Below are 20,073 nucleotides of genomic sequence, written 5' to 3'. Positions count from 1 at the left end.
CACTGCAATAAAGGTTAACATTCTGATATTTAAATCACACTTCTGTCATAAAACAAAAAGATTCATCACATTTCCTGATCACATTGTAGACATTGAATTATTTGAATGCAAAGAGTAGTGATCACAGTACCTGTCTTTGTCCTGTTGGTTTCCTCTCTCATTCCCATTGATTACAGCAAGCTCATCCAGCAGAGACGTGGACTCTTTGGTAAATTTTTCAAAGACCTAATTCAGAACATAGACAATACCTTTAAAATGCATAACCACTTAAGCAGATTTAAATTGAAATAAACAAGACACTTTAAGTCAGGGGTTGCCAACTGGCGGACCACGATCCATATTTGAACCCAAAAAACATTTTTAAAGTTAACTGATGAACCAAGTTAACCCTGCTTGCAAGGAAAATACTATTAAAGACAGCATCTCTAAACAATACATAAATATCCCAAATAATATGTTTTGTCTACAAGGGATTTTCAAATGTTACACAAGAACATCACTGCTCATCTGACTTTATATTCTAGTGGAAGACAACATACCAATCTTTTGTTCAACCAGTCCATGTGGTCGTACACAAGGCTGCCTCCAAACTCGTCTGTCAGCTGGCACGGCTCAATGTACCGAGTCAGCTTATTGGCAGACACTAGAATAACCTACAAGGGGAGCAGAAAATATGAAATCTTCAGGTTTGTGTTTATTAATATAAAACTATAACAAATATATTCAGTGGGGCCTTTGAATCCTTTAAAAATAATAATAAGGAATAAATGACACTATATGTAGGGGGAAGAGTATCAACTTGGACTCTTCATGTAAAATATTACATCAACAAGGTGCAGTATGTATACTAAGGGAGGCCAAAGATATCGATTGTGTGCCTGACCATCTAAATGACACATGCCTGTATTATTTTTAACTCGGTATTCCCTGAAATATGAATCCTAACTGGAAGCACATGCTGGTGCATAGCTAGCAGTGTTTGAACTTCCTCCCAGCTAGATTACACATTTTAATCCTGGATTCCACTGAAATAAGAAGTGTTTCATTAATAAATTGTTACTTAATAATACATACTGACAATATAATTCTGATTAAGTTCAAATCGTCTTGAAAATGCCTTTGATAAACAGGTGAAGAGGAAAAAAGTGAAGATGTTATTTAGTTGTTAGGTAAATGTTTCTATTTGTTTCAAAAACTTTTCAGAATACAATGTGAATAAACTAACATCACTAATTGCATAGTTCCCCATAAAATATTTTTGGATTGCTAGTCCATCTTGAAACTCAATATGTGACATGATAAAACAAATACATCCTAAGAGAAGTGGCAACTATTTGTTAATGTTAAATTATACTGTTCATTGTGTGGTCTGTGGAAATCTTCCCCCAGATTCAGGTGGTCAAAAACATTAAGAATCACTACAATTCTGATATAAATAGATGGCCTTTGTTTTGAAAAATATGTTTTAAACTGTGACAAGCTGCAACAGATAAAAATATGTAATTTGTACCTAGAAGAACAGAAGGTTCGTAATTTAACATGTGGTGCTTTATTGCTTTCATACATCATCATGACAAAGAAAATGACAAGTTGTGCTTAAATTGCATTGTAAGTACAACTCATATGCATAAGCAATCTCCCCAAAATTACTTTATAACCTCAATCTAACATTTAGGAGAACAAACAAGTTACAGTACACAACCTGCATGAATTATGAAACAAGCACTCATAGTTAATTTAAATACATAAATACACATTTTAATTTATTTATTTACACCCCAGTTTACAATTATCTATGTCAGTTGAAGTGTTTTTTCTACATAGTGCGGTTATATGCAATATTTTAATTCTGATATTATTTCCTAAACCTGTCATTTCCACATTGGAAATTGTGATATAAAATACAGAGCAGCAGTCAGCAGATGTCCCTACAGATGCTAGATGCTAAATCAACACAAGGGAAAACAGAAGTTGGCTGTTGTACAAACAAATGCAGTAAAATCTCCTAGAGTCAAAGAGGAGGGGAAGCAAAAACATATTTTAATCAACTGTTTAGAGACTGTAATTCATTACGTCTTTGAATGACTAGTTAGTATTTCCTTAAGGCAATTAAAAATATTATTTTGAATCATCATATTATTGAATGCAAGTGTTCACATATAATTACAATCCAAAAGCACTTCCTTCTTAGCGCACTATGAAGAGACGCAAGGCCAGAAAGATTAACTGGTTTTAGATATTACCTTCATCTCTGAAGATTCAAAGCCTATTACTATGAATTGGAAGCTTATCTCCACACACAGGTGGCTGACTTGCACAATGTAGCACATTAGCTACAGTTTTTTTTTTAATTATTATTATTTATCCCATTAGCACAGTGGGAAAATCTGACCAATTTCAAAATAAATGGAGAAAAACAGGGTGGTTTCTAAATGTCCACAATTACACAACAGGGGAAATAAAATAGAATAAAATACTCTTCTAAAATATTTCCTTGAAATAATAACACACATACCAGTTGTTGATGTACTTAAAAATGATAAAGTGAGTAATCTGACATTCTCTATCAAATATATTGGGTCATCTGCAAACTCCTTGTGCAAAGGATAACATGCTTGTGAAATGGTGATTCTTTGATGAACCTTGACTATTATCATACTAATGACAAATGTAAGAAACTGAGCCACAAATATGTCTGGTTGCAGTAATCTGGTCAGTTGCCAAGTCACTTCACACAAGCACAAGGCTAGCTCTAGGAGGCTAAACTCCATACATGTTATATGCCAAGGAGATCAACCTTATATAATTTCACAGCTTTGTGAGCTGTCAAAACACATTTAACATTCCCTTGGTCTCCACAGGGAGGCTCGTTGTGATGTATTATTTACATCATTAAGTGATACAAACAAAAATGAATAAATATGCAAATACACATTTTTGCATTATTAACATTTCTCCACACGAAAGCCAGTGATAAACATGAACAATCCTGCATCAATCTGTAACTGCCGTTTCCTGTGCAGACAACAGCTGACGGTTTCCAAACAGCTGGCCAGTTATGAAAAAAAGATTTGTTTTTCTCATTCCACTTGAATGAATCTCTAACTAAATAAAAAAAAGTATGCAGTAGCTAGAGGCTTCTTGTCATGTTTATCCCAAGAACATGAAGCATCACTAATCTTAAAACAAAACAAAAAAAAAAGATTTATTTATATTTTTAATGTCGATATACAATAATGGCTGCTTTGTGTGGACACATATTGGAGGCATTTCAATTCCCTGACTGATAAAGTGTACACTTCAAAATATACATTTTCCAACAATAATATATTCCCTAAATTAACAGAAGTTAGACTTCTTTTTAGGGTAGACGTGAGATGTTTTTCATGCTGTTTTTGGTGGAATTGAAAACTAAAGTTCAGGAAGAGGACAACCACCAGTTTAGCATCACTCTTGCTCCAAGCACAACCCTTCAGATACTCCCTCACGTATACACACAGTCATAAATTCAACGTAACAAGCTGCCTTTCCCCAGCGTCAGTAGCTTTGCTTCACATAGCACATTAACCACCCCTGTTTGCAATGCAACACTAAGAAAAAGCATCCCTCCGCCATGGGAGCAGCTCCGATGACCTCGTCCTATTGGCCAGGCTGTTGTTCCCTCACCCAAGCGGGCCAAATATACTCAATTACTTCAACTACTAATATCTTACACCTACTTCTACAGGTGGTCTTCTGAACTCCTGAAAAGCTATTTATGCTCTTACAATACTTCAACATGGCTGAAAGAAAAGTAATGATACAGCATTAATATACTGGTTTGCAAGAACCACCATTACAAAAAATATATATTTTAAAGAAAAAGCATCATGTTCCTGAAATAATTCAGAAATGTTTCACATATATTTTCACTTACATGAATAAGCAGATCAAAATGTAAAATATTTAATTATACCTAGTGTTACTCTAGCTAAGTAATGATCTATCAAATGCAACCATGTTCTTTCACCTATGGAGAAACCAATTACTTCTGAAGGGACTGTACTAATTAGTGATAGCAAGCCTATCTGTACGCCCACTACTAATAGTGTTAGAGCAGTGTTGTAGGGGAATGGAAACACATTACTTTTGGTATGCCACAGCAGCCTGGCAGGTGTGTAAAATTTAATTAGATAACCAAACTGTTAAAAAAAAAAAAAGAGAGCGAGAGATGAGAAATGTAACAAATCTTCCAGTAATCTTCCATACTTTTAAAACGTAATTTAAATTAAATATGCACTGTAGAAGCCCATGTTGAACAGTCAGTCATATTTTAGAATCAATTCAGATGTTTTAAAAACACTTATTTCTAGATATTCTAGGAAACGCATGGGCACTAGTCTGTAAGGAAAACTATTGAAAACATAATACAAAGCTCCATTTGTGTAAGGTCTAGAGTGTCAAAGAATGCACAGCTTTGTCACAGTATTGCTAAAGCAGGAGCTTCCAGGTCCAAATAATATGGACATCTCTACGAATGCCAATGTCTTTGAGACACCAGTTGGTCACCCAAGGATTGTTCAATAACGGTTCAATTGCCAGACACCTGCTTTATTATTCCTGTAGAGCACTCGGGAGCAGAACTGCAGCTGCCAGAAGCGTTGTTACATCTTCATTAGCAGTCGGAGATGGGGAATACCCCCTTGTCTTGCAATCCAATACATATGAATTAGTGCTTAAGGAATCATTTCACTTATCAGGTTACCAATCTTAGAATTATGTACTTGTCAGCTTGTCAAGGTAGGTGCCAGAAAAAGCAATAGCTGTTGCAGTCCTCCTTATGACCATTTTTTCACCACAGAAAAATAACCTTACTGTCCCCTCCGCACCAGTAAACGTCAACATTCATAACATGTCTTACTGCAACAAGTGTTCAGAAAGAGAAGACATGCACCCTCTATAACCCTCTGGTGGACAAACACTACATTACAGTCTGTTTACCGTCATCTCTCATATGCTTTTGGAAATGCTGTCACAAAGTTGCATCGTTTCTGAATCACCGAGTAATGTATAACAGTACAAACAACATAAATCCCATTCACTGGCACAAAGTCAATTCTGTCCTAATCCAGACTAAATTGACCCCCATTTCAGAACAAACCAGACCATCTGGTTATCAGAAAAAAAAAAAAAGATTGCAGAGGAGGCTTGAGGGCATGCCTGGCCCAGATCATCAGTGAAGTGGTTGGAGCAGAAACAAACCCATGAATTGCCTGCATTGCTGGGGAAATAAGTGTCAAGGTCACTGTGATCTATTAACAACCTCAACGCACTAGAGTGTCTGTGATCAGACACGAGTGAAAGCTTTTTTTAAGAAAGAAATTAGTTTAAACATTTCACACTGCATTGGTGTCAACATTAGTGTAGAAGCAAAACGCAAAAAGACTATTGGTATATGCACATAGGATCTGAAGTTTAATTTATTCACAAAGTAATTAAAATATTCCTCCCTGCAATTAATTACTTCAGATGAGTCTCTGGTGTAATTGCTTGAGTGAAGCATACCACAGTACAAATCTTAATATCAATAGGTTGGTTTCTGACATTGAGAATCCCCAAATCAATCAGTATTCCAAGTTATTTATGTCTATCCCGTAACAAAAAAATATAAAAACATTAGGATGTAGCTGTTATTTCCATCCTGGACATTCACCCATACAAGAGAATAAGAAGAGATCTTGAATGATTTATCAAGAAGGGAAATCAAAATCTGGTTTATGCATATTTCACAACAATATTAATAAATGTCTCCGAACTAAGCACAGCCTATTTTAAATATATACGCAAATGACTTTTAGGAAATAGTATAATCTCGACTAGCTGTTCTGTATATTCTTTACAAGAAAATGGCAGAAAGGCTTTTTTTTTTTAATCAATGAAGATCACCCGAGAATATTTTCGTGGTTTTCAAATGGTTATTACTTATTGAGAGAATTGTTGTGTAACAGAATCACACTGCTGTACTGAAACATTTTCTTTTTCAAAACACTAAATACATTTTGAAATTGATTTCAGAGTACATATATCAGTGTACACTTTTAATATATTTAAACACTATACCACCGGGCAAAAAACAAACATTTCCAGAACATGTTGTCCACAAGTCTCTCGAAAGTAATCTCGCAAACAAATGCACTGAAACTTCCAAATCAGTAATCCGTCGAGGATAAGATTCAGCTGAACCTAACTCGGCCAGTCAGGACTGTGCACTTGGCCGTCATGAGTTTCAAAGGCGAAGAGAACAAACCCCAATTATTATATTTTTCTGCCTTGCTTTAGTGCACAGAGAAACTAATGTAGTGCTCCCTACAGGCCAAGACTGACCACTCAGCACAGTCCAGATGAAACCACAGCCATCCCCACGCTGCATGACTCACACTGCATCCTTCACCGAGAGGCCACTGGAGATTCACTGCAACTACTTCTTACAATAAATTAACGCACAAGATATATCATCCATGGCACATCAATCTTTGAGGCATGACAAAGATGCGTTTCTGCACTCATTATGACTGGTACCGTGTGCATAACTTACATATTACCATGAGTCATCAGAAACCAGTTAAAACTGCTTTTATACATTGCTATTTATAAGACATCGGAGACTGAGCTTCTTTCAGCGATGCTTGTCAAGTTGCCTTCGTCATATTAGCAACTGAATTTCCCTTGATGTTTTTTTACATTAACGATCAAAGACTATTAAGAATTGGCTTTTTAATTTCCTCACTAAGAATAATCAATATTACGATTAAAGCTTCTGGAAAACCTGAGAGAATGCAAGTGCAGATTATATTCCATTGTATTGTAATCTATTCTAATGTATACATATTCATGCAGAACCACGCTTCCTGTTAAGACTTCTTCATTACCCAGAGCATAACAAAGTTAATTAGAAAAGGATTGATATTAATTAGAAAAGTCAAATCCTGACAGGAGGGAGTCAACAGTTTATAGTGACTGTGGATTGTATCTTATGTATGTAGGTTTCAATTTCACTATTCATTGGCCATTCAGTCAATATGAAATATGTTACTACTACTACCTACTGCTAGTAATAAGAAGAAGAAGAACTTTTTTTTTTTTAAACTTACCTCGAAGCCCAATCTGTCCTTTTCTTTCCAGAAACAGAAGTGAGTGAATTTCTTGTCCCAGAATTCGTCGGGCTTGACCACACAAACCAAAGACACCTCGGCTGGAATTACATTCTACAGAAATAAACGCATCAATACAGTGTCAGTTGCTGAGAAATCACATTATGTATGTCACCAATATATTTTATACATCTGTTTAGATGTGGAGACAGTGTACTGTGCAAGGTTTAATCATAATTAATTAAAAAAACAAATTTGTTGAGGGGGTGCATAATACATTTATTCTGGTGGTTTTATCTTACTCTAACACACTTTATTTCAATAGCTGAAGCCAGGAAACTGCTAGAAAATAAACTAGTCAAGTTTGGCACATATAAAATAAACCACTCCAGCACACCTGCCAATTGTATGTTTTAAATATGTCAGTTGAGAGCAGCTTTCTCTTCTCAGAGGCTTCAGGTTTCACAAAGTGGAAAGTTGGTATTGCCGGGTGGGTTGAGATTTTGATTTAATCCAGGCATTAGTCTGGATATCCAGAAGGAATCCTGAAAGTATTTCCATGTGAAGGGTTTTGGCGATCTTGGAAAAGCAAGATCAGATGTAGACGTATTCAATCTGACTTGCTAGTACTGTTAAATTATACAATATATTGACTTTATGTATCCATGTAAAATATGTGCATTCCCAGCTGTGCAATGTGCTGTTCCTGCAGTTGTGACATTTTTAAAAGCAAAAATAAAAGAGATGTAATAGGTGCTGTATGTTCTTACAATATTAAAGGGGGGGGGGGGACAGTATAACATGTTTTTGTAATGAGAACCAGGAGTAAACTGTGAAATCACTAAACCCTTAAATCTAGTTCAGAAATAAAAAATAAAATAAAAAAGTCCCCAAGCCACACCCAGTGTTTAAGCAGAGAGATTTCGCTTTATTATTCAATCCTTTTCAGAAGCTTGGGGAAAGTGAAAAAAATATCTGCCAAGTACATTTACACAACACATTCAATTTATACTGACAAAATCAGGTCATCGCAGAGCTGGCTTTCGTGATACAGAAAAAAAAAAAAAAAAATGCCAATACCTTTGGCATAATTGCATTAATCTAGTCTCCAGTGTGCAGGATAATTAAGTATGCCAAAAGGGACTGTGAAGGAAGCTGGTGAAAAAAGCTTGAGAAATCAACAAAATCTGCAATCTACTGCAATTCAATTACGGAACTCAAACAAAGTTAATCATATTTACTGGCTTTTAAAGTCACTCTTTTGTTGCTTGAATTAAATGTGTTTTATTTAAAATATAGAATGGCATAAAACACTACAAAAGATACTTTACTAGCTGATTTTTAGCTGTATTGAGAGGAGGAAAAAAACTCCTGGATGAATTAAGTGAAAGGTACACATGTCAATTCATATATACTCAGTATGGTTTCATGCTAAGAACCCTGTGGTGGTGGTTGTGGTTGTTGTTGTTACCTTTATATTTCAGACTGCCGATAGATGTACATAATGGTAGCTGTGCCAGGGTGACACCCAATTAGGAACACAGATGGTTAGATCAGTAATCATGCTTTATACCTGAATTTCTATACAAATGTGTGTTAAGTATGAACAATAAGATGGGAGGGGCTGAATAAATATTAGGATAAGATATGAGATAAGAAGCTGGAACTCCACTGAGTTGCAGACATGATTCTGCACAGCATACATGTGTGTTTCATAACCCAGTTGACCTGATCATTTAGGAGGAAACTACTTTATATTAAGCATACCATAACCACAAATGGCCAGAAATGTGCATGAATACACATTTATTTTAATTTTTTTTCAACATGGAAAGATTCACAATTATGCTGTCAGTCTTCAAATAATATGGTGTTTATCATTTATTTAGTTATAAATTGCTAATGTTTAGGTGTATATTACATTTTTTGAATGTGCTTTGTATAATGATAATTTATTATTTGAATATTCATGAGATTTATGATGAACTAATTATCATGATGGCAACTCCATCTGCCGAGGAAGTGAATGTGAGTAAAGTGTTCACAGGGGAATGCTTAACCAGGAGATGAGAAGCCCTCCTATCATCACCACATGACCAAACACAATGGGGATAAATAACTGCCTTTACCTGCAACATTAACACCACTGTCTTGACTATATTCCACTGAGATTTTCTTCCATCGACGATCACAGTAAATCCTCTAGCTTTGCACTTGTCACTGGAAAACGACAAAAAGTAGGACTGAATCACAATGTAGAATAGTCACCTGTTATCCTAAACAATTAAAAATAATAGCCTAATTATAATTAAATCATGATTTGGTTAGTATGATTTCAAATACACAGTAAACCTAATCTGATGATGATGCAAGATGATATACTTACTGATTTCTTAGCCAAATCTGTAACTTATAAGGTTGAGATATAGAGCAACTGTGAACTATTATACTTCAAAAAACATATTTATAGTGCACATTCCCAAGCTTTTAGAAATAATACATCACTCTGAGATGGCCGTGTTCCTACACATGAGAAATCTCCCTGAAAACAAGTCTGTTTTCCAAAAGCAGATAATGTTGGCAGATATAAGCAAAATAGTGCACGATGCATTACACTTAAAAACAACTTTAATAACAGACCCACTTCATCAGTATAATTGGCAAAGCAAAATATGTTTTTATAGATGGCATGACCTTCTGTGAAGTCAACTGCATCAAATGATTCCATAGCACTCAGATCTGTGAGTCAGTCAAGTCATGCAAGGATACCTGAAGCAGCTCTTTTTAAATTAGCAGCGTCATAATTAATCACATTGTCACCGTGCCTTAAGAGAAGATAGCTTTAATAAGCTTTCTGTAATCTGGACAAAGGACACGGACAGCGAAAAAGGAAAAGAAGAAAATAGAGCCTGCACTGACGGGCATGAGTTAGTCACATGTTTTCTTAGCCTGACAACAAACACCCAGAGGAACACTTAATCTAAACGAAACATAACAATTACTGCACCTTACATAGAAACCACTTATCTCCTGCTCAGAAAATACACATATCAATCAGACACATCACAGCTCAAACAATACAATTTCTTAAAGACAAGCAAATGTCAAGTGCTGTCATGTCAAATTTAGCCGTTAACAACACGATTTGCAGAGTTATCAATAAGCAGTTGCCAGATTTGTGATGTACTGTAATAATGACATATTAACCAACTCTAAAAAGGTCAAATGCATTCTGTACTATTTGAAGTACACACCAGCTATCAAGATAAAACTGCGACTTTCCTTCAAAAGCTTTCAATAATAATATCAAAAATACTTTTAAGAAGCTAAATAAATGAATATAGGTAAAACATTTAGCACATGAATGGACATCAACACTGTGTACTGAATATCATACTGTCTTTTGTTGTGATACTTACAAACTAATATATAATCATAGAAATATTACAAAAGATAGGAGCTGATTAGATTGAGATGTAAAGACTGCTTAAACAATACACATTGTATTTCAGAACCTATATTCCTAGCAGCAAAATAAAAGAAGCAGAAAGACATATTGTACATGAATGTGGGAAACTGAGCAGAATTTAAAAAAAAAGATATTTCCCAATGAGTCACCTTGGTATGCTGAGTAAATAGTCTAGCGTGGAGCTGAGCTCATCCATACTGGTCTGCTCTGAACAGAGGGGAATTGTCAGGATCAGGCCGCTCCGTCGGTCTTTGCCTCCTGAAAATAATCATTAAAATGTTACGTTCAGGTTACAAAAGCTACACAGAATCCCTTATGGAAAATCATCTGAAATGCACTTTAAGGGGAAAAAAAACAACCTGTTAATATCAAATTTCAAACAAAGGTTTAACAAGAATTTTCCAAATAATTCAGCCAGAAAAGAAAGAGCATAAACACTTGGGATGGGAGAACAAAAGTGCAGTTTTAAACCAATGAAAAGTTTGCTAGCTTAAGTTTTTGTTAGTCTGCATGAATGAATGAATTGTAAATCAGGAACTTTGATTTCTCATAGTGCTTAAGACAACTTTTACTTCCTCGGTTAAGCTTTACTTGACATGTACAGTTTACAACTTAGATGGATTAGTCAGTTGTTTTAATTAATCTTTGACAGTCGAGAATCAGAACTTATTTCTGTTTCTTAAAGCAGTACTTGTATGTGAAAAGCTTTAACATTAATCACATGAATAATGGAAAAAACAAGCAGCAATAATGGAACACAAAAAACAAACCTCATGGTACAAATAGCTGCACTGTATCTATTCCTGTCACAGGAAAACTTCTCATTAAAATCTCATCTAACATTTTGAGGATGCAGTCAGAATATTTGCATGACCTAATTTGCATAGGTTTCCCATTGAAACAAAAAATAAATATTATACACAATTGTGTTGTTTATTTAATATGAGTTCCACCCATTATTAAAGCAAAAAGGTTAGTTTGTCCTTTGTGGCAATCTGATATCGACCCCTGTGACACTGCTTGTCTCCTGAGATCGTTCTGTGACGCCGTGATATGACCTTCCATTCTGTGCAAGGCAATCTTTTTATTTTATTTTAAAAGCACATTCTGTATGGATGACCGAACTTCATCAATCATCTACCCTGGGGTGTTAACATAGCAGTGATATTCAGCTTCACCTAGCAAACTTCTCAGAAAAGGCACTGAGAATTCAGCTAAATGTTGAATTGAAGTCTCAAGCATTACCAGTTTGTTACTCATATTTTTTATGCATTTTAAAACTTACAGTAGGTTGTTGCAAATAAATACCTTTAAAATAGGTTTTGTAAATATATACACAAACATGTATCCATGTGGATTCACACAGCAGCCAAGGAATCAACCAGACTCCAGATTACTTTTTAAATATAGAGGGTTTATTTATCTAATGTGATTTAGAGTATATACTGTGATGTGGGATAGACAGAAGCTATATTAGTGCAGTAGTTCTTTAACTTCCACAATCAATGTGTAGATCTACAATTCACATTTCATTATGCCAAAGTGGATTTGGAATGAAGAAAGACAAAATGGACAAGGCACATAAACAGGAACATGTGCAGCTGACACTGAAATGAAAATTACCATAAGCAAGCCATGGCAGCATACTATTATTTAGTTTAACCTCTGGCTCCCCCTTCCAAGATTTGTTTTGCAGCGGCTTCTTGACTGAGTTTGGCTACTATACTAGACGCAGCCAAAAAGACAACAATGTCCCAATATTTGTATTTACCAAAACAGTTCATACCTGTTTTTATGAATATTAAACGTAATCAACTAAACAATGTATTTCACTCTCAAACTATATGCCTTAGTCCTAAATATACATTTTCTCTGATGTTTGATTAAACTGTGTCAGAATGAGTATCTTGTTATTATAAATATTCCTGAATAAAAAGGCAAAATATTAGCTGCATGTCCTAAAGTACTACATTTCACTTTGTGTATGTGGGTACATTGGGCATAATGATATTTAAGTAGCATAAACACCCAATACTTCAGAGTTTGCAGTATTTGCAGCGTTTCTTGTGTAGGTTAGAGAGTGCAATATAATTTCCATATTTAAATCACTTGATATGATAAGTAAGCAGTAGAAACAGAAATGCAAAAACATCTATTTAAGTACACAGGAGGAGCATCTTCAACTTGTTTCCATACAGATGGAGTTTAGGGATACAATTATTTTGTGATTACGATTAATGCCTTTCAGAGCCCCCTCTTAACTGACAATATTATGAAATCGTAACAAATACAAAAAAAATGAATTTTAAAATTGCCAGAAGTCCATCTACAAAGTTAAAATAATACATCTTTATCTTTTCTTTCAATACTGTATCTACGATTTAATGAAAAAACAAAAATGGGCCAGAGAAGATATCTTTAAAATGACAACAACTAGACAAAACTGTACTCTCAGAAACTGAAGCAGGAACATGGCCAAATAGTTTACTGGCCTGTTTAAATGGATATACCTACAAAAAAGGAAGAAAAATGTTCTTCTCCAAATGAAAGGAACATTTTGTTGTCTAAGAATTTCTTCTCTCCCATATAAATTAAGTGCCTGCTACTTCTAAGCCCGAGGCAATGTAACAACTTCAATATCAAAGTAAGGACTTAAAAAATACTTAGGTCTGCTTTTAAACCCAAAGGAATTTGTGAAAACTTTCACCCATGAAATCTGAAAAAAGAGAACAAATCAAGCACACCAAGTTTTTTCTGGAGTGTTTGGTAAAAAAACTTTCAGAAGTCATAGTCACTGCATGGCAAAATGTAATAATAGTGTATTGGTTTATTATGTGGCCGGATAGTTGATTATTTTCATTATGTAAATTGCTAGCGCTCATATTTTTGTAAAAAGTGGAGATGTATGGGTGCGTGGTGTCATTATAGACAGTCAGACATTATAAAGAGTAGGTAAATTATTCAAGAAGACTGCACTGAAGTCTGTCTTGTCTCAACTATATTTTGTTAATGGGTAAAACACCAATATTGCATTGATTTAATGTCCTCTGTGCTATAAATTGTAAATCTTAAGGTTTATGTCCATGGATACCACTTGTCCTTGATGTACTGTTCCCAAATAAGGCAAGAAAATCATTAGATGACTAAAGCATCTATCATACCAGCATATTATTTATTCACTAGACTCAAAAATAAGATATTAGCAAGTTGTAAATCTCTTTTCTCCCCATATGCTGAAAAGTGTTGACCCGATGGTACTGTTGTACATCAAAGGAATCCATTTTGCAGTGATTTAGGTCCTTCCATGTTAACACAGTACATCAATAAAACATTACAAATATACGAAACATTAAAATGTGTCACATTGTATTAACGCATCTTACCTGATAAAAAAGCTAGTCTTTTCTTCAGTACTGGCAATATTGCTGAGGCATCCATGCTTGCAAAGTTTTACCAAATCTGAGACCTGAGGGAAAAAAAGGTAAAATAAAAATGCAGTTCTAACTTCTTCACAGAGAAAAAAAAGCTTCACTGTAAAAAAAAACGTATGTACACATACTTAGCTCATGTTATTAAGAAGTAAATTTCCTTTTCCATTTTTAGGCCAACATTAACACACTTCACAAATCCTGACATGGATTGCACATAGTATTAAATTAATTCCTTGGCTGTAATATGTTGTGAGCAAACCACTATTTCAAAAAAAGAGATTACACGGTGTAAATATTTTTAATCTGGACTTTACTAGATTAATTGGTATTTCAGGAGCCAAATCAACAGGAAATGCAAAAAATGAGCTGTAGCCAAGTATCTGTTCAAAAATAAGGTTATATATATTATATATTTACACAATATGCATAGAATTAGTTAAGCCAATATTTGAAGAATTGCAAGAAATTAATATACTGTGAACATTTTCAATATTATAGCCTAAATAAACACTTTTTATTTGTTTTATGTAATTATCAGCTTCGTCCCTGGAGTTATATATGTAAATATTATGGTATAATTAATCATTTAAAGTATAATCAAGAAAATCAAATGCATCTGATCATTACTCTGCAGCTGTGTGGAAACCCACTTTAACTCAAGCGTCTGTCCTGTGAACTAGTATTACCCAAACTTACATCATGTATACATGGTGAAAAAAATGAAGACAGAAATAACAAGGCCAGTACAAAGTTAATAATGTTTGCTTTTTTTTTAAAGCCCATTAACTGGGTTACACCCCTGAAGAACTGGAATGAGGTCAAAATCAACATCTTCGAGAACATAAAAATAAAAATAAAAAGTGGATGAGCTGTTAGTAATTCTATCCTTTGGTAAAGGCTTAATGTTTTCTTCATTTAAAGTGCACTTAAGGACTAGGAAGACTAACTTTTCCTACCTTAAGCACTGATCCAACTGGCCCAATCACTTTACGCCTTCAAGCATTTCCTTCCAACCCCATGTTCTGTAAAGAAAGACAGAGGGGAAAAAGTTAGGCTATGTGCTTCAAATAAACTCCAAAAAGCATTCCAACCAACAGGCAGACCTTAGTGGATGGGGATTTTTTTTTAATAAATCTGTCACACAATAAACAAGGAACTGCAAACAAAATGAGTACGTGTTTTAGAAAAACAGCTTTTATCTAAATTCAATCCTTTGAAAATGTGGGACTAAACTGCTTAGATGGAAAATTCTCATGTAAGCGACTAATAATCACCCATCAGCAATAAAACCAGCACCGCTCAAGCTCATCAACCTTGGCATGGAAATGTAGGTGCGTCAAGCTTAAAAGCTATGAGGGTAACCCATAAAAATGAAATGAGATGAAATGGCAAGACTGGTTATTATAGTTCACTTTGTAATGGCAAATGGGAAGATTTCATAAGTTTCCCATCTTTGGAAATATATGATTTACTGTCAATCGATGACCTTAAGACCCAGTGTAATCATTTTTTTTTTTTCAAAGAACAAGTTATTGCTTTTCAAATTCATAACTTGAACAAATCATGATGTTGGCCCAGACAGAAACCCTGCTTGGGGTTAAAGCTGCCAAGATCCACATCTCCGACAGCTTTGGCTGCAGGGGAGCTTTGGGCATAAAGCTGGAAAGCCAGTCAACTGAATGGCTAAAACTCCAACGGACAACCAAAGGGGCACTGTGGGGAGAATTTGCTGGAGCAGTAACTGAAACAGTGCAACTGAGACACTGGCTCTAATGTCACCCATCAATGGACATTCATCGGCAGAAAAGACAGTGACATGAAGGTTATGGCTCTATAATGAAATATTTAGGCCCAATTCACTAGGCAGTTCTTTGCGCCCAAGGAAGAGGTGGAGAGAAATTGGATATTTAAGTGTTACATTTATGCATGGATTGTCACTGTGTAAAAGCCCTACATTTTCCCTTGGACCTTCTGAAACTGGTTGGTGGTGCAACAATGATTACTCCAGACCCAGTTGTCATTGCAGGCCCACTCAGCAAGCGGCTGTAGATACTCCAAAAGATGGGAAACACACAATCATTTATCGAGGGTAAAGGTGAAAAAAGGCAAGGCAGTCTTCAAACAAGCCTTGTGACCCAATATCAGGACCGAACTCAAGCCTGCCCATGCCAGGCTTTTTCATATGAATGAAAGAGGGCACTGCCAGTCCCTCACCTCACCAGTAAAGTACTTTTGCCAAGGTCAGATTGTCAAAGTCCCAAGCCAGGGAGGCCCATTACTACACATTGAGAGATACTGATGCCCAGTTGGGGATTTAATGGAGCTTACCAATCAAAAGTGGGCGTTTGTGGGTGTTTTCATGCTGTTTTTCTATGAAGATGTGTTATACTTATGAAATGCTGCATTTTAACTGATCTGCATAGGTGACTTGAGGGTATTTGCTCTGTTGAGCTTTTAATGATGGGTTAGGAGTGGGGAGATTAACACCCCCTGGAAAATTGCCCAGTAGCTATTGTTGTGTTCCTGTTAAGCGTGGTTTATTACTTTCTTCATCATTACAGTTATAGTTAATTTATCAGTGCCATTTGTCTCGTCAGAGTCGGCCTCCTACCGTATATATTTATGTATATGAACATGTAAAGCAGATTCTGCTCAGTGATATTAGAGTAGCTGCTCAACCCCCACATTGAGCTGGAAGTAAAACGTCCTCTGTTAAATCCCTGTTTTTTATAATGTGCACAAAATAATGCCTCAGGATAAATAATACTAGGTTGTATTGACTGTTCAAATGTACCTATCATGATGCTTCACTCGGGACACTGCATTTTCATACTCATTGCCCAGCTTAAAAATGCATCCCTTATGCCAATGCCAAGTAGATGTTTCCATAGAAACTACTACCTGTGGAAGAAAATGCCTTCCAGTTCCTATTTCATGTCATATCTTTAAGGATACAATTTCAACCTTTTTCTTGTATTAATGAAAGCTACAGAATAAAAACAAAACAATGCATCACAGCAATTTACACATACTTGCAAAATCCTTGATTAATATAAATCAGGATATGTTTAATGAATCTGATTCTACAAATAATATCATTACGGGGTGATGAAATACCTTCATTCATCAGTTCAGTGGCCTGCTTGTGGAGAGACATGGTGTGTGTGTATATATATATATACACACACACACACACACACACACACACACACATGTATAATGTATGTATGTGAAGGCAATAACAGGCAGGCTCACAATACCTTAACTACCCCCCATCATACCACACTGTTTCTGAACCGTGACATAATCCAGTCATTTCATCGTCCCACGGAAATGTAAGCCATGACACACAGCTGTTGTTGCTGTCGTCGTCACCACTATTTCTCACTAATAGCTTTTTTAAGACGCACGGAGAAACCCCGCATACACCATGAGCTGCCGTTCAGACCGACTACAGAAACGCCACACCAATGCACATTGTCCCCAATGGAAAACGGCTTGCATTCGCATTCAAAACAGGCATTTTCTCGGCCGTCTATTACTGCCATAATCCACGCACAACGCCAACGCTGAGAAAACCCACAGCCTTGAGCAGTGTTAATAATATGCCACCGTGAAAACATCTCTGAAACGGCATTAATAACTGCAGTGTAACTGTTGTGTCCAGAGCTGGAGCCGCACCAGGGCGCAGCCACGAAACAAAAGCCCTGGCTGAGGACCCACCTCCCACCCAGGCCTAGCCACTACCCGCCCGTAAAGGCTTTTAAAAGCATTGTCCTGCGTAAACGACGTGATCTAGCATCAGTAAAAGCACGATATACAAACCCGAGTCGGCCAGGTGTGGAGGAGTATTGTATAAAGACACAGATAGAGGCGATGTCCCTTTCCCGTGTATTTGCACAGCCCTGGAGTAGCAGTCAGTCGCACTGTTGCAGCGTGCAGACACAATGACCCATATTCCTGCAGCTGTATTTCCATTTTTATTGACTATCTGACAGGCAGACTGTGCACAGGGTTGAAGGCAAATTGTATACGTACCTCGGGCGAATGTGTTTTTGTCCTGGTCGATAGGATATAGTGGGTCTCCTTTATGTTTTGTCTGTGCGGATGGCAGCAGTGCGTGTGAAAGCCTTAGAAGAGGGATCCCGTTTTCCTTGTGTTCAGTGCAATTCCGCGGAGCTGTGCTGCGGATTACACATGGCCAGCTCGCTGGACTTTGTTAGTTTCAGGGCTTATGAAAGGCTGTTTTTTTTTTTTTGAAAGGTTGGACTGAAATGTAATCGGCAGAAAATCAAGTGGATTGAAAGTGCAAATGTTTTGTTTTTTTAGGGGGTTGGACCCACACGACCGAAGCCACTCCCAACAAGGACAATAAGGCAGAGTAGTGAGAGCGGGGGGAGGTCAACACTTGGGTTTTGGGGGTATTGAAAGTTTTCCCATCTGTCTGCTTGGGAATGACATTGTTTTGTTTTAATAACACTAGAAGTGACTTTGATTGCTTTGTGGAAACTCTTTGTTTTTTGAATTTATGATCTATATCAAAAAAACTCCCTTTGTCCATCTTTATTTTTTTTATTTGAATGTGTCCGGCCTATTGCCATTTTAACATTTTCATTATTTCAGTTATGCCACATATTTTGGTTTGTTCTCGGATCCATTTTTATTTTTTTCTGTCTTTACTTGTTATTCCAAGCATATATCTTTCTATGCTCCTTTGCTTCCTCCGCATCATTTTTACATTAAGTGACCAGGATTCACAGCCATAATCGAGCACTGGTGGTATCCATTGATCAAATATATTCCTCTTCAGGCTAATTGGTAGATGTCCTTTCAACAGCATGCGATTTTTACTCTTCTTTTGATTTCTTCCATAAGATCTTCGTCTGCACTAATTTGTTTTAAAAGGTAAACATAACTTTTGACTTATAAGACAACCACATAGAAGATGGGAAGATTAAATCATACAGTTTGGAGGTGTGACATGGAAAAGAGAAGCTGTAGATCGAAGCAAGTGGAAACATCTTCGGAGGCCTTCATCCAGCAGTGGATCAATATAGGCTAAATATCTATCTATCTATATACTGGTGTGTGTACAATAATGAAGCATGATGGGAATGCTGCAACAATCTGCCTTAACCTTTTTTATATCACAAAAACTTAACCCAATAATTTAAATAATAAAATGCTAATCATGCATAAATACTTGAAAGTTGAAGGCATGTTGAAATAGCAAACAGACTAAATATATTTGAAATATTATCTGTTATTTACACAGTCAGTTCATGATAAGTTATTGCTTTGACCCAGGTGGAGGGCACTTATATGCCGACCACAGATTTTGCCACTTCACGCTATATGTGCTGGCAATGCAGAGCATTCATCTCTGTCTTCATTGGCAGTTTCAGTCACTGGACTCCTTTTAAAGTAAATTGATCAACCTGTAATTAAAATTCTGAAAGCAAAATGTATATCTGTGCCCTTCCCCACTGAGACAGGGACATAGACAACAAGTGTGTGTAATAGAGAGAAAGGTTAGGCAAAGAAGGACAGCCCAGAACAGGAAACTGGAGGATCACAGAAATATAGTCAGTGACAGGGATAAATTGTGTATTTGTTTTCAATATAACCTCTGCGATAATTTGATCTGTGCCTCACTGTGTATTGTAGTCAAGGCAAGTAGGAGAGATAGCTCAATGGTTTTATATATATAAAAAAGGTGACAGGTTGGTTATAGTGAAGAATCCCTTGATAATATTATACATGTTGATTGGTCTCTCAGTATCTTGTAGTAATATATATGTAGAAAAATGACATTTAGGTTGTAGGTCATTTCACAATATTGATTGATCCTGTTCTCATAGCAGACATATCTTTTGTTTTAATGATAATGGTCCCTAATTCAATACATTAATTTATATATATATACAACTCTGAATAACAACCAGTGTAGTGAGAAGAAAATTGATTTGGCCTCTATATCTGTCCCCCGAATACCAGGTCTGCATTTTCTTTGTGTGCTTATTTGCTGAAGTGATCCAGTGAC

The 20,073-nt window shown here is 36.0% G+C and overlaps 1 protein-coding gene across 2 annotated transcripts in view; it reads right to left on the bottom strand.

Annotated features, from left to right (window-relative positions):
- The window catches only part of sestd1 (SEC14 and spectrin domains 1), a 29,808-nt gene extending 11,447 nt beyond the window's left edge, over positions 1-18,361 (bottom strand). The window contains exons 1-8 of one of the 2 annotated variants that reach the window (XM_066687506.1): positions 18,069-18,361; positions 14,987-15,052; positions 13,983-14,065; positions 10,749-10,857; positions 9,260-9,350; positions 7,131-7,244; positions 540-653; positions 131-225 (exon numbers count right to left, since the gene is read on the bottom strand). In XM_066687506.1, the coding sequence (XP_066543603.1) occupies positions 131-225; positions 540-653; positions 7,131-7,244; positions 9,260-9,350; positions 10,749-10,857; positions 13,983-14,037 (578 nt within the window). In that variant the 5' untranslated portion in view covers positions 14,038-14,065; positions 14,987-15,052; positions 18,069-18,361. Of the gene's footprint in view, positions 1-130; positions 226-539; positions 654-7,130; positions 7,245-9,259; positions 9,351-10,748; positions 10,858-13,982; positions 14,066-14,986; positions 15,053-17,855; positions 17,875-18,068 lie in introns of those variants that run through there. The other variant, XM_066687507.1, reaches the window with a different exon arrangement.
- Positions 18,362-20,073: the final 1,712 nt, after the last annotated feature.

This window comes from Amia ocellicauda, chromosome 16 (genome assembly GCF_036373705.1).
Source record: "Amia ocellicauda isolate fAmiCal2 chromosome 16, fAmiCal2.hap1, whole genome shotgun sequence".
NCBI classification, from domain to species: Eukaryota; Metazoa; Chordata; class Actinopteri; order Amiiformes; family Amiidae; genus Amia; species Amia ocellicauda.
Note: the sequence above shows the minus strand (reverse complement) of the source record. Positions and strands in the feature narration are given on the sequence as shown.